General features: G+C 46.7%; 2 protein-coding genes across 3 annotated transcripts; one reads left to right on the top strand and one right to left on the bottom strand.

Annotated features, from left to right (window-relative positions):
• The first annotated feature begins 873 nt into the window (after positions 1–873).
• Positions 874–4,741, top strand: LOC135406088 (hydrocephalus-inducing protein-like). 2 transcript variants are annotated; one of them, XM_064640644.1, is made up of 3 exons: positions 874–1,159; positions 1,658–1,822; positions 4,490–4,741. In XM_064640644.1, exons 1-3 carry the CDS (start codon positions 941–943, stop codon positions 4,724–4,726), a joined length of 621 nt encoding a protein of 206 aa, XP_064496714.1. In that variant the 5' UTR covers positions 874–940; the 3' UTR covers positions 4,727–4,741. The 2 variants fall into 2 exon arrangements, 1 of the variants encoding a protein (XP_064496714.1); XR_010426132.1 differs by lacking the exons at positions 874–1,159; positions 1,658–1,822 and adding an exon at positions 2,702–2,852 and having other exon boundaries at positions 4,490–4,716.
• Positions 4,742–4,925: 184 nt separating this feature from the next.
• On the bottom strand, positions 4,926–7,468 carry LOC135406074 (hydrocephalus-inducing protein-like). The gene is made up of 5 exons (XM_064640629.1): positions 7,318–7,468; positions 6,560–6,681; positions 6,281–6,472; positions 5,735–5,884; positions 4,926–5,159 (listed from the first exon to the last, which is right to left on the bottom strand). Exons 1-5 carry the CDS (start codon positions 7,424–7,426, stop codon positions 4,941–4,943), a joined length of 792 nt encoding a protein of 263 aa, XP_064496699.1. The 5' UTR covers positions 7,427–7,468; the 3' UTR covers positions 4,926–4,940.
• Positions 7,469–12,932: the final 5,464 nt, after the last annotated feature.

Here is a 12,932-nt window from a genome sequence, read left to right as displayed (position 1 = left end):
ACTCTGTAAGAAAAGAAAACAGTTTAAACAGTTCATTAAAATCTGCAGTCTTACTTCTGTAACCATTATTTGGCTGTTCTTTTTACAAATGCTGAAAGAGCTTTCCCTCCTGTGTCTGATAAATGTCATCCAGATTACCTTGCCAAGAATGTGTTGTCCAAAATGCCTGTTTAGTTAACGAAGGCACATGGCAGTGGGAAAGGGGCTCACAGCAGGAGTGGGAGAGGAAAGTAGTCCTTGATGTGGTAGGTGGGCTCAGGTTTCCCTGCTTCCCTCTGGCTCTTTTGAGCATTAACATTCTCAGTTCTCAGACTTAATGCAGATGTTGTTGTTGCTGCAGCCAAATTCCCTCCTGTGGTGCTGCCCTGGGTGTCAGTTTAATGACAAGAGGGATGCAGTTCCCTGGTACCGTTCCCTCTCCCAGGCAGAGCCGTCCAGTCAGTGCCTGGGCTGCAGTTTTGTAACGCAAGTGCCAGTGGGGACAGACCTGGGACCTGTGGGGTGCAGCAGCAAGGGAGCTGTAGGAACTGGGAAGATGATCACCCACACCCTATAGGGGGTGGCTCGTGCCCTCAACACTGGCTGAGTTCTCTGGCAGGGCAACAGCACCCTGGGAGAGAAGGGAGTTGTTTTTCCTGAGACACTGGAGTCTTGTGTTCCTTGAGCCTTGGTGAGCACTGACCTTCAATAGGAAGGCTCCCCCAGAGCTCACGGCTCGCTGGGCCTGTTGGGGCAGTCCTTGCAAGCCTCCTTGGGCAAAGGAGGGGCAGAGGCTGCTGTGGGACAAGGCCCGTGCTCTGCCTGGGCACTTGGCAGCCTCTGCAGAGCTGAGTCTCAGGGTTTGCCCCTCCTTGACAAGATGTGTTTGAGTGGAAAGACGTGAAAGGTGATTTATCTCTGGAGGGGTATTAAACATCTGTTGGACAGTGACAAATGTCTTATGCTCCATTCGATGCTCTGCGGGGTGAATGCTCTCCATTCTCTCAGTATCTCTCATTCCTTCGGGGTCATCTCTTTGCCCAAATGTGTCGTTCCTGAGCTGCGTTTGCTCTCCTCCACCCTCGACTGTGGACCGTGCTCTGCAAAGGTCCCTTGCCAGAAGACGCTGACCCTTGTGAACCTGAGCCCCCTTCCAGGATGCTACAGAGTTCTCCCTCAGGTTTGGCATCTCATCCACCTCCTCCTCTCAAATACTATTGAGGGGTTTATTAGGGACAAATGGGGTTTCATAAGACCTTGCTGGTTTCTATTCAGACTTAAAGGTGTGCTGAGAACAGGATTCTACCTGAATGTAAACTTTAGAAAGCAGTTAAATAGGAACCTACCTGAATATCAACTTCAGGAAGCATTTGAACCTCTTCAGGAAGCAGTTTATATTCTAGTGTTTGGGGTGTTTTCTTGTGAGAGCTCTTAGAAGGTTGTGAAAAGCTACTGCAAGGAGGCTGCCAGCACAGGAGTGGGTGTCTGTGGATGCAGGAGCTGTTGGACCCCCTGAGGATGCTGAGCCCCAACAATTCTTGCATTTTTTTGTGTGCCTTTCAGCTTTTTCCTGGGGATTTTTAAAAAATGTGTGTGAGTTGCCATTGTGGTAGATGTGAAGGAGTTTAAAGTTTCCGCAAAGGTCCCTCTGAAGTTGCGCTTGATTCTGTCCCTCTAGAGACACCAAGAGGCCGCTGCTCTGTGGTACTCCAGCCCCAAGCCGTGTGGGATTATCCAAGGTCACGAGGCGGTGGAGATCCCAATTACAGCTGAAGTCCAGGCGGTGGGTGCTCATTCCATCCCGGTGGATATCGCCGTGTTCGGGAAGGAGACATCCCCACTGGTGAGTGCGAGGGGAGACGTGTGCCTTTGTGCAGTTCATCCTGGGGGGGTGGAGTGCACAGGGATTCTTCCAGGGAAAGCAGGGACTCGTCATATATGGCTGGTGTGGACAAGGACAGAAGGCAGTGGTGGCATAAGCAGTGTATGCTGGAAAAGAGGAAGAGCGGAGTCCTCCTAGGGGGTAATCTCAGCATATGGTTCATCTAAGCTGAAATCGAGGATCATTTTATTTAATTAGTCTTCCATTGAAAATGCTGGTAACTGTGGAAACACTTTTAAAATGTCATCTCTCTGAACACAAAGGGAGGATTCTGGGAACCTTCAGCTTTCTGTGTCAGAAAGGAAGGCTGATGTTTGAAAAGTGGTTGCAGGGATTTAAACTTAGAGTCAAGCAGATGGAAAGGATGATGTCAAATCCCCTGGGTGGCACCAAACATCTCAAGCCGGGCCATTGCCATTGTGCACGTAAACCAGTCAGCAGGAAGGCCAGGCAGTGCAGGCTGTGCAGGGGAGCCTGACCTTTAACAAAACACTTGCTCGTAACTATCAGGCTGCTTCCCTTAAAGAGCAGGGTTTCTCCCCACCAGAATAACCAGCTGTTTAACTGCCAGACTGTTTTTAAGTACAGATTTCTTGCAAAGCTTTTACCTTTGGGCCAACAGTTTACAGTTTTTCTGAAAGTTTCCCAGACTTTAATCTTTTTTAATTTTGAAGGGAAGATGTCAAAAGTTTGCCTAACAGGCCAGCATTTTAACTGGAGTATCATATCTGTCCCTAGAGAAATGACTTGAGTGCGGTTGAGTGTTTAAGCTTTCTTAACTTTCCCTGTTGTGTGGGTTTGTTTTTTTTAAATCTCTCTTACCTGCTCCCTGGAACAGCAAATACGTTTAATGTGCTCTGGAAAGATGCCACTTGTCTACGCAAGTGTGAATAAGATAAACTTCGTCAAGATCCAAGCGATACAGGAGACTTCCCAAACTCTCCAGCTGTGCAATCAGGATCTCATCCCTGCAGCCTTCAGAGCAGAGATCGTAAGTGTCTGTGGGGCTGTTTTCCAGGGAAACTCCCTGGTCAGCAGCAGCCCAGGACTTGGATTTTATATGTAAGGTTTCTATATCGCCCTGTGGGAGAGAGGAGACAAGAGATTCCATCCGAGGCAAGAGGAGCCTGGCTCTGCAGGTGGTTTTAGCTGGGACGACCTTCAGTGAAACAGTTTGCAGAGTTGTAGGAGCAGAAGCGAGTCTGGATTGTGGTTACAAGTTCTCCCTTTATTTTGGGGAAGGTATTTAGCGGTGCAAGTCACATTTTTGGAGCTCTGAGATGAAGAGGAGCCTGTGGCCCTTTGCTCCTGAGAGGGCAAGGATTTCCCCGTGGTTTCCTCATACCACCTACATTTGCTTTGTGCCGAAGTGCTGTTAATGGTAGAGGCCAGGGTGTGAGGTCTGGCCTCAAGCTCTGGGTGGGGAGAGGAGTTTCCCCTTCCTGGGGGTCAGAGCAGCAGGGCTGTTGCACACAGATACAGCTGCAGGGATTGTGCACCTCTGGAGCCTGTGGCCTCCATAGCATTGGGGGGAGGTTTGTTCTCCTCCGTGCTGAGTGGGCTGGACTGCTGGAGCTGGTTGAAGCCAGCCCCGACACAGTGGGCGTGGTTGTGTCTGTGGATAAAGCAGCAGGCGGTGGGGGAGAGTCCAGGCTCAGCCTCCTGGGCCAAGGAGGAGTAGAGTGAGTTTTCCACTTGCTGCTTTCCCAGGTGTCTGAGGAGGAAGTGTAACCTCCAAGTGAGGAATTTCCAGGGCGGCTTTCTTCAACTCCACAATGAAGTTCTGCTCTCCACCCCTGCAGAGAGCAAGCCACCTCGGATGGGTGGTGCTGGCATGGAGATAATAGTTTTTGCATGCTCATCCCAGGCCGGGACCTGCCGAGCTGTGTCTGTACAGCTGTCCTAGTGGAAGGCCTTGCTTCCTTCCCCAAGGCAGCTTGCAGCTTTCTTATCCCATCCACAGAGGGAAGTCCATGAGAAAGCAGAGGACCAGAGTGGGAAGGCTGGGCCATGCCCACAGGGCAGTTTTCTTTCTGCTTCCTGTTTTCCTGCCCTGCTATAAGCATTTAGAGCTGACTTTTCCAAAGCAGAGGGCTCTGGGGCACCTCTTGGCAGCTGATGCTCAGTGGGAAGCCAGGGCTTTGGTCCTTCAGGGGTTGAGGACTTTGGTGCTGGGCTTTTGCTCAAGTGGTTTTGCAGAGTTAGTCTTCAGGCTCTCAGCAGTATCCTCCAGCTGTGTGGCTGCTGTGGTGGGATTTGAGCAGTCGTGGCTTTCTGCAGTGTTGAGCCTTTGTGAAAACCCAGCTCTGCTGTGGGGAAACCAGAAGAGAGAAAGTAGCTTCCCTTGGCATACACTCCAAGAAAAGACTGGAGGGGGAATAACATTCTCCTGAGGAGGAGCACCCCTTGGGTTGGGCAAAACTTAAAAGTCTGTTAAAATGGGTTCAAGGAGGGTAAAATACAGGTTGTATAAGCTCTGCTCTTGCCCAGACACAGTAGTTTAGATTTAGGGAAATGAAGGTTTTACGCTTTTTACCCTCCTCTCTGTAGTCGTTCCTTTTCTCACACCCCACAAGTCACCAGGGTCCATGGTTTCCATCCTAAATGCATGTTTGCCTTGTCTTACAGGATGGCAAATGCTGGAGTATTGAACCCAGGGAAGGAGTGGTCCCTGCCAAGGCTGAGGTTCCTGTGGTTGTCACGGCAAACCTGGGTGACACAGGGAGATTTGAAGACAGCATGAAGCTGTTCATTGAGAACAGCCTTACCAGTGTCATCCCCATCCAGGCTGTGGGCACTGGCACCACAGTTGCCATTGACAAACCGTTTGCGCCGGAGCTGAATTTGGAACCCCAGTTCAAGTAAGAGATCTCTTAACTCCTGCCTGTCCTCTTGGCTCAGCAAGGAGCAATTATGCTGTAGACTTTTAGGCTAAATCTTTTACAGTGCTCCAGGCCCTGGCTTTGTTTCCCTGAAGCCAGAGCTTCCTTTAGAAACATGTTGTTATGCTCAGGTTCCTTAAATCATTAGAGAGACGCCTCTGCCCGAATTAAGGGGCGAGCGAGACCGTATGTCAAAGTTAATAGTACGGGTTTTTATTTAACAGTAAACACGAGGAAGAGAGAGAGAGAAAGAAATGGGAAAAAGAGAGAAAGGGGGAGAGAAAGAGAATGACAAAGAGACAGATCTCTGTGGGGCTGAACTCCAGCCGTGGCTCCAGACCCTGTCCTGAGATGTGCAGCACGAGGAGCTGGCTGTTCCCACGAATGTTGATCTTCAGCTCGGTTTTGTAGGACTTCTGAAAAGAGAAAAGTGCCGAGAACTTGTCCATGAAGTCCTAGGTGACAGGACCCCAAATACAAGCCTTGCTCAAAGGTCAGGGGTGTTATCAGTCCCTCCAGGGGGAACGGAAACCCAGATCTTTACTTATGGTAGGGCCTACAGCATCTGTGTCCTTGGCTCTGAGTAACTGGGACAAATCCTGGTGTGCAGTGTAACTGGGTATTTGGGTATGAAATGGATGTAGAATGGATTATCAGATGTTCTCCCCTAGTCATGGAGGAGCACACGAGAAGGGCCTTCAGTCCTGGTACTGCTCCATCAGGCAAACACCAGCTCCATGAGAGAGGCAGATGAGCTCTGGCTGGCTAGAAATAAAGGTCATCTTCTCTGCTCAGTGTTTGGCTCTGGTCAAAGCCTGACACGAGATGGTTGGTTACATCTGTCGAGCAATGAAAAGATCCCTGACACAGTGAGTGCAGGGCTTCCAGAAAGCTGCCCGTGGGGAAAGAGCTCATCTGCCACTCCCTGTGTTGGGCTCTCCTTACCACCCTGCCCTGACAGAGCTCCTGGGGCGACACCTGCCAATCTCACCTCTTCCAGGGGGGAAAACTGGATCTTTAGGTCACACCACTCTCTACCATAGAGGGTTCCCTCCCGGGCCTTCCACTGAAAGACACGGGAATCATCCTTCGCAGCCTGGAGCTCCTTCTGACGCATGGCCGGTGTCAAACGTTTGTCCACCTGAGCACAGAAACCAGTCGTGTGAGGTCTCCTCGGTCTGCGAGGACAGAGCCTCGGTTCCTGGAGTGCTCCGAGATCCTGTCCCGGTGCTGAGAGCACCCACAGCAAACCCGGCGTGGCCCCCACGGTCTAGAACTGGAGGGACAACCTGCAGGCAGGGCAAGCAGATGGGGAGCCACCGTCCTGTCCTCAGAGGAGGAGGAGGAATGGGTGAGGATGGCAGGGAAGCAAAGCATCAGCCAATGGAACAGGTCCAGGCAAAGCAGCCTTGATCTGGACCCTCAAGAACTTCCTCAAACACGCTCTAGCCCAAGTGCTCAGGCAGCCACAGGCACAGAAAAGGCAGGAGGTGCAAAGAAAACCCAACATTCCGTGTTACATTTCCCTGTGCTTTACCTTCTTGGTGGGTTTGTTGACAGTGAGGAACCATTCACAGGGCGCGCTGAACCAGTTGTAAAGCCGGACTGTTTCACTCCAGCACTGCCCAACCTGGACATCAGGGAACTGGAGTCTGTTCCTGGAGAGGCTGAGCAGCAGCTGAATCACAGTGGCACAGAGGCGGACGTGCAGCGTGGGGCCTTTCTCTACCTGGAGAAGGACAGAGAGTTCAGCTGAGAGTCCAGGTGACACGTGCTGCTGTGCCCAGCCTGCTGCCTGCCCCAAAAGCTGTGGTACCTTGATGGGCAGGAGCACGTTCACCTTTCCCACGGGCAGGTTGGCACTTGCAAAGTTCACTTGAAACCATTTGCTGGCATCGTAGATCAGGAACTCCATGGGCTCCAGGTATATGTTGAAACCTTGAACAGATGAAAACAAAGCAACTGAAATACACAAGCAACACAAAATGTGTCATAAGCATGTTAAGGCCATACGAGAGCCCTGCTGGGAACCCTGGGAAAAACCCCACGCTGTGCTGTTCCCGGGACACAAACTTAGAGGAGACACCTGAGCAGCCCTCAGACACAGCGAGCCACTCTGTGATGGAAGTGCAGATTTGCCTCCAGGCCTCTTTTGGAAGCCTACTTTGATCCACCAGAGGATCAAACAGGCTGTTTCATCAATAGAGACTGAACACAAGAGCTGTGAGAGTGTGAACTCCAGACAAAGCACTTTCCAATCACAACAGATCTCATCTGTTTGCAACATTCCCAGAGTGCCCAAAGAAACTTGATGCCAATGGGAATCAAAGGCAGAAGATGCTGGCAGGTGAGGAGGGTAATCAGCCCATCAGGCCCCTGCAGGGAAGTGTCAGGGCAGTCCCAGGCAGGCCAGGTCCCTGGGCACGGCTGGCCAGGAGAATTCTGGCCCTGAAGCTCCCAGCAGGGGCACTGGGAGGAAGAAGCTCAAAAAACCTCCCCATGTGCAGTGGCTTAAGCCAGTCTGTCTGAGACAGCTCCCTGCAGCCCACGGGAAGCCTCTCCAGCACTGGTTACCTGTGTCACGCAGGGCACATTCATTGGCCTGGACGGCCACTGGGTACTTCCAGGTGTTGGTGATCTTCACAGTGCAGCTTTTACTGTAACCCTGAACAACAGTGCCCATGTCCAGGATGTACTCAGGCAGCTCAACTCTGAAAGGAGAAGTAAGGACAGTCCTTAAACAACAGCATGGCCACACACACGTTCAAGTGGATGGAAGATTCAAATAAAGTCGATATTTCTGTACTCACTGCTGTAAAAACTCAACTCAAGCCTACAAAACCCAAGGCCTGACCACCTGCCAATGACTTTGGGAAGTTATGGGGAGTGCAGGTCCTAGGTTTCATCAGCTTCCAATGGGACCCGAAAATAAAATTAGTTTTCAATGGACTCTGGTCACAGCTCCTCTGCTACAAAAAGCCCGTGTAGGTAAATCCACTGGACCTCCAGTAGTCTCAGTGAAAATGCTTCTCCTGGTGCACAGCCCAAGCCTGAAATTGCTTCCGAGCCTTGGAATAAGATTTGCACAGGAAAACTTCACTGCTCACATGAAGGATCTGTTTTGCAAAACATCTTCTTCCTGTGAAAAATAGAAACCCAATTGGGTGATTTCCAATCAGAATTTATTGTATAATAAAAGCAGATTCAGTGCTGGGTGATCATGGAGGGGGTTCAACAACTCCCAGCGCCTGTCACACCCAAAGATGACAGTTGTTCTGCATTTATTTTCAACTACTTCATGAATATTCATTATACATAAGCATAAACATTACACATTGTTAAGTCAGACTTTTAACAGATGTTTTTCTTAACAAGAATGTTATCTATAAGCATCCACAATATATTGTTAGGTCAGACATTCAACAGATATTTTCTTAACAAGAATGTTATCTATACCAAGTTATAAATTTTAAGAAAGGTGCTATTATCTAGCTAACTAAACAAAATTCTCTCACTATAAATTCTACACCAGGTAAAAGGGAGGTAACTTGTTTTATCTCTTTATAGGGGCCCAATTAAGTTTTACGATTTGGTTTTCTTTTCTCTCTCCAGGTCATATTGACCTTACACTGTTTCCTCCTAATTAGCCCAAATCATTTTCTCAGTTTATCACAATCCCTCCTCTCTTTCTATAAAATTATTGATTCAAGTTTTTTGCTCTAATCTGGACAATATTAATTTGACATTTTCTTCATCCCGGGAAGGTGGAGTTCTGGTGACTAACAGTACTTTGGCCCTTTGAGCCGTCTTTGTATCTATCAGCATTGTTGATATTTGCATTCCTTGTGCTACAGAAACTATCAATCTAATGAAACAAGGGATTAAACATGGTAAAAATATTATCCTGGCCAACGCACATAACAAAGAATCCTACTTTCTTCCACCAAGCTGTTCCTAACAAGTTATCCCACCATTGGCTGTCGAGCATGGAGTTCCATTTTTGTACAGGTACATGAGTCAGTTTTCTGATATCCTTTGCAATATCCATAACTGCCTGTCTATTATCATCAATTTGTAAACAACAATCTGAAGTGTTGAATTTACCACACACACCCCCTTCCTCAGCTAACAGATAATCTAAGGCGAGCCTATTCTGGTACACAGCTGCTCGAGTTTTTGATTGCTGACTTGTGATTAGATCCAGAGTTTGAATTGTCTTATTGGCTACTATTTCCATGACTGCCTGAAGGCGGATAATTCTATTTAGCATGTATATGGGGGTTCGATAACCCCAGGTCCCATCTTGGGCCCAAGTAGCTGGTCCGTAAGTAGCAATGATTCGTTCAGGAGGCCATTCATCATCGTACCACTTTTGGGTTCCTCCAATGTCATCCCTTTTTTCTCGGCGTATGGTTCCATAATCATCATACAAAGGTACACCTAAACTCATACCTTTTTTGGGGGGCAGTAGGAAGCACCCTGGTTGGATTATACCTAGTGTACAGACTCCTCTCCAGTCTTTAGGGAGCTGTGTATATGCTCGCTTTCCACATATCCAAAATAATCCTTCTGGAGCTACCCATTCTAAATCAGTACTACCTCCTTGGTCCCAATATATTTTTAATTTTATGCTCTCAAAAGGGTTTTTCAAATTTGTTTCATTACACCACCAGCTTTGAGCTTCATCATGCCAAGTACAATCTGCAGTCATATTGTTAGTCCAATATCCTAATGTTTTTTTTGGCCACCAGTATTCTCCTGTGGTATTTATTATTTTCACTGATAGGCATGGGGACTCTCCTACTTTAGTTTTATATGTTTCCCTACCTCTCCGTTCAATGCATTCTTGCCCAATTACGTCAGAAATTAAATTCCAACCTTGGGACCTAGATTCTCATGCTTTCTGGGAGTGATTCCATTTTAAAATTTCCCATGGAGTGAGGCCAGTACCTTTCCAGGGCCACTCTTCTGTCATCAAAGGTCCACTACAAATCCAGCACTTAGGTAAAATTAAGGTTTGAATAATATGTTCCATTAGATCAATATATAGGTTAGTTCCATAACCCGGGAGTTGCCAATCTTCTCCTAGTTTGTCTTTTAATTTCTGGTATTATCACCTGTGTTGGAAGGCTTTCCTTGTGTGGTTTCTTTTAATGTGGTTTGCACCCTCTGTTTTATTATTTCCTCCCTTTTCAAGTCCTGCATTCCACCACCGTCAGAAATGTCCCAATGGCCTTCTTGAGTGAAACAAATCCATTCCTCTCCCTTAGGACAACTAAGTCCCAACCTGATTCCCCCTTTTCCTAAATTTTTTGCTACCCATAGTTGCCGAGAACCCGTATTGCAAGTGTTCAGTTGTCTAGAGCCATAGCAGACTTTGTTGACAAATGAGTGGTAGCTTAAGCTTTGAATCATACGGCCTTTGTATCGTGTAATTTGGTAGCATTTTGTACATTCATCAGACAGGACGTGAGCCCAAAAGCAGCAGAGTATCCAAAAGGGTCCAGCATAACTTAAGCCTCCACGGCCCATGTCCGAACAGGGTTGCATCCCGTGGCTGGCCGTCAGTGGCAGGTTCAGAGGTTAGCCTGGTCTTGCCCCTTTTAGATCTTCTAATTTAATTAAGGCCCAGTTTTTCCGTTTCCAGGTAAAGGTTCACTTTATCTCACAACAACGGATTCTGTCAGCAAAATTATTATTCCCACTAATTAATCAATATATAAATTGTTAGCCATTGTGACATTCTGTACATGGGGTCTATAAAGTTAAAGTCATCCAGCAGGCAGTCAATTTGGGCTGTTTCTTCAGAAAATTTCATCACACTGTATCTTAATGCTGCATACCAGTCAGTTTCAGATATTTCCCAATTTACTGGTAATATTGTTATTTATCTGTACTGACTCTAATTGGGGTTGATCTCCTTGCGTGTCACGACACTCAGGGCAATGTATATGTCGGTTAAAGGCCACACAGGACCATTTGCGGTGACAGTGCCTACACTGACACTCTACCCAACCATCATGTTGAGCCCACGGATGTTTTATACAGTGTATGCGATCTGGTGGTGGCGGTCCAGGAGTTAGGGGATCTTCTTTTTCAAGGTCACAAGCTAACACAAGGATTGGGTTAACTAAACAATTAGTAAAATATGCACCTGCCCCTCCACTCTGCCAAGGGATGGCTCCCTCTTTCCAAGAAACAAACCACTGTCTCCTAAGAATTTGTCCTGGGGCCAGTTGAAACCAGGATCTCAGGCTAGGTTTTATACAGAAACTTTCAGGAAATACCTGTCAGGCCTTTAAGTCTCTTTGTTCTGGGGATAACTCATTCCAGCCTTCGATATGTTTTCTCCATTCAAGTGATGAATTCATAAAGGTCTTTTCTGGAGTTTAAGTCGTAGGTCCCCAGGTGTTGATGACACAGTCCACTCTTTCAGGGGTGGTGGAGCAACAGGTCCCTTCACTCTGGTCGCGTGTGTCCACCCTCGTTCTGCTGTATGCACTGCGGTCTCTGTCGTGAGCAGTACCTGGAAGGGACCTTCCCAAAATGGGGTTAAAGAAGTTTCTTTCCATCTCTTTATTAGGACCCAATCCCCAGGGTTTATTTTATGTATCTTGAAATCTAATGGTGCTGTTTGGGCTAAAGCTCCTAGTTCTCTTATTTCTGTCAACCTTTTTGCAAGTGTTTGTATGTACGGTCCTTATTTGGCATCAGTATTGCTATAGTCACTTACTGCATCCTTTAGCCAGATATAAGGCATTCCATAAAGCATTTCATATGGTGACAGACCAAGGTCTGTCCTGGGTTGGGTTCGAATACGCAGTAAGGCCAGGGGTAAACATTTAACCCATGACATCTGGGTTTCAATCATCAATTTAGTTAGGGCTTGCTTCAGAGTCTGGTTCATTCGCTCAACCCTCCCTGAACTTTGGGGGTGCCAGGGAGTATGGTGTTTCCACATAATTCCTAATGCAACTGTTATTCCTTTAAGTATTTTTGAGGTGAAATGAGTTCCTCTGTCTGAATCTATACTATATACCATTCCGTATCTAGGAATTATATTTTCAAGTAGTACTTTGATTACAAAATTTGTTGTAGCCCTTCCAGTAGGTATTACTTCCACTCAGTGGGTCAGATGGTTGATTATTACTAGTAGATATTTCCATCTATTCACAGGTGGGAGTTCCGTGAAATCCACCTGTATTTGCTCGAAGGGTCGGTATGCTATATCCCTTCCCCCTACAGGAGTATTTCTCATAACCTTTTTATTCACTTTTTGACATGTCAAGCAGTGGCTGGTAACTTGCTTAGCAATTTCGAAAATTCCTATACACCCATAACATTGTAAAAACTGATCACAGAGAGCTCGTGTTCCCCAGTGAGTAGTTTGATGTAATTTCATTAATATTGATCATGCTATTGGTTTTGAAACCATTTTTCTCCCATCTGCTAAGATCCATACCCCCCCCTTCTTGCTTCTTTGCCCCTATTCGTGTTAGTTCTTTCTCTTCCCTCTCTGAAAATACCAATATTTCTATGTTCTCAGGCTGTTGTAAGTTTAATATATGCAACTTAGTTATTTCCCCTTTTTCAGCTGCGTCTTTGGCCACTTCATCTGCTAAGTTATTTCCTCAGATTATGAATGATATTCCCTTTTGGTGTCCTTTTACATGTACTATTGCTATTTCTAGGGGTTTCCTTAAAGCTTCTAATACTTGATTTATCAACTCTTCGTGTATTAGTGATTTACCTCTCGTGCTTATTAACCCTCTTTCTTTCCAAATTTTCCCAAATGTGTGCATGACTCCATAACAATATTTTGAATCTGTAAAAATTGTTCCTTTTTTTCCCGTTAATAATTCAAGAGCCCGGTAGAGGGCATACAACTCACATGCTTGTGCTGACCAGGCTGAACTAAGCTTTCCTGATTCTGCAATTGTCATATTATTCCCATTGATGACTGCATATCCAGAAATTCTCTTCCCGTCTTTGTATCGGGAGGAGCCATCAACGAAATATCTTTCTCCGTTTTCTAATTCCACCTCTTCTAAATCTTCTCTGACTTTGGTTTGTAATTGTATTAGTTCTGAACAGTCATGCTCTAGTATTTGAGTCAGTTCACTTGGTTCCCCATATAAAAATTGTGCCGGATTTTGATTGTTAATTACTAGTAGTTCTAAGTCTGGACT

The sequence above is a fragment of the Pseudopipra pipra genome, chromosome W (assembly GCF_036250125.1).
Source record: "Pseudopipra pipra isolate bDixPip1 chromosome W, bDixPip1.hap1, whole genome shotgun sequence".
In the NCBI taxonomy this organism is placed as follows: Eukaryota; Metazoa; Chordata; class Aves; order Passeriformes; family Pipridae; genus Pseudopipra; species Pseudopipra pipra.
Note: the sequence above shows the minus strand (reverse complement) of the source record. Positions and strands in the feature narration are given on the sequence as shown.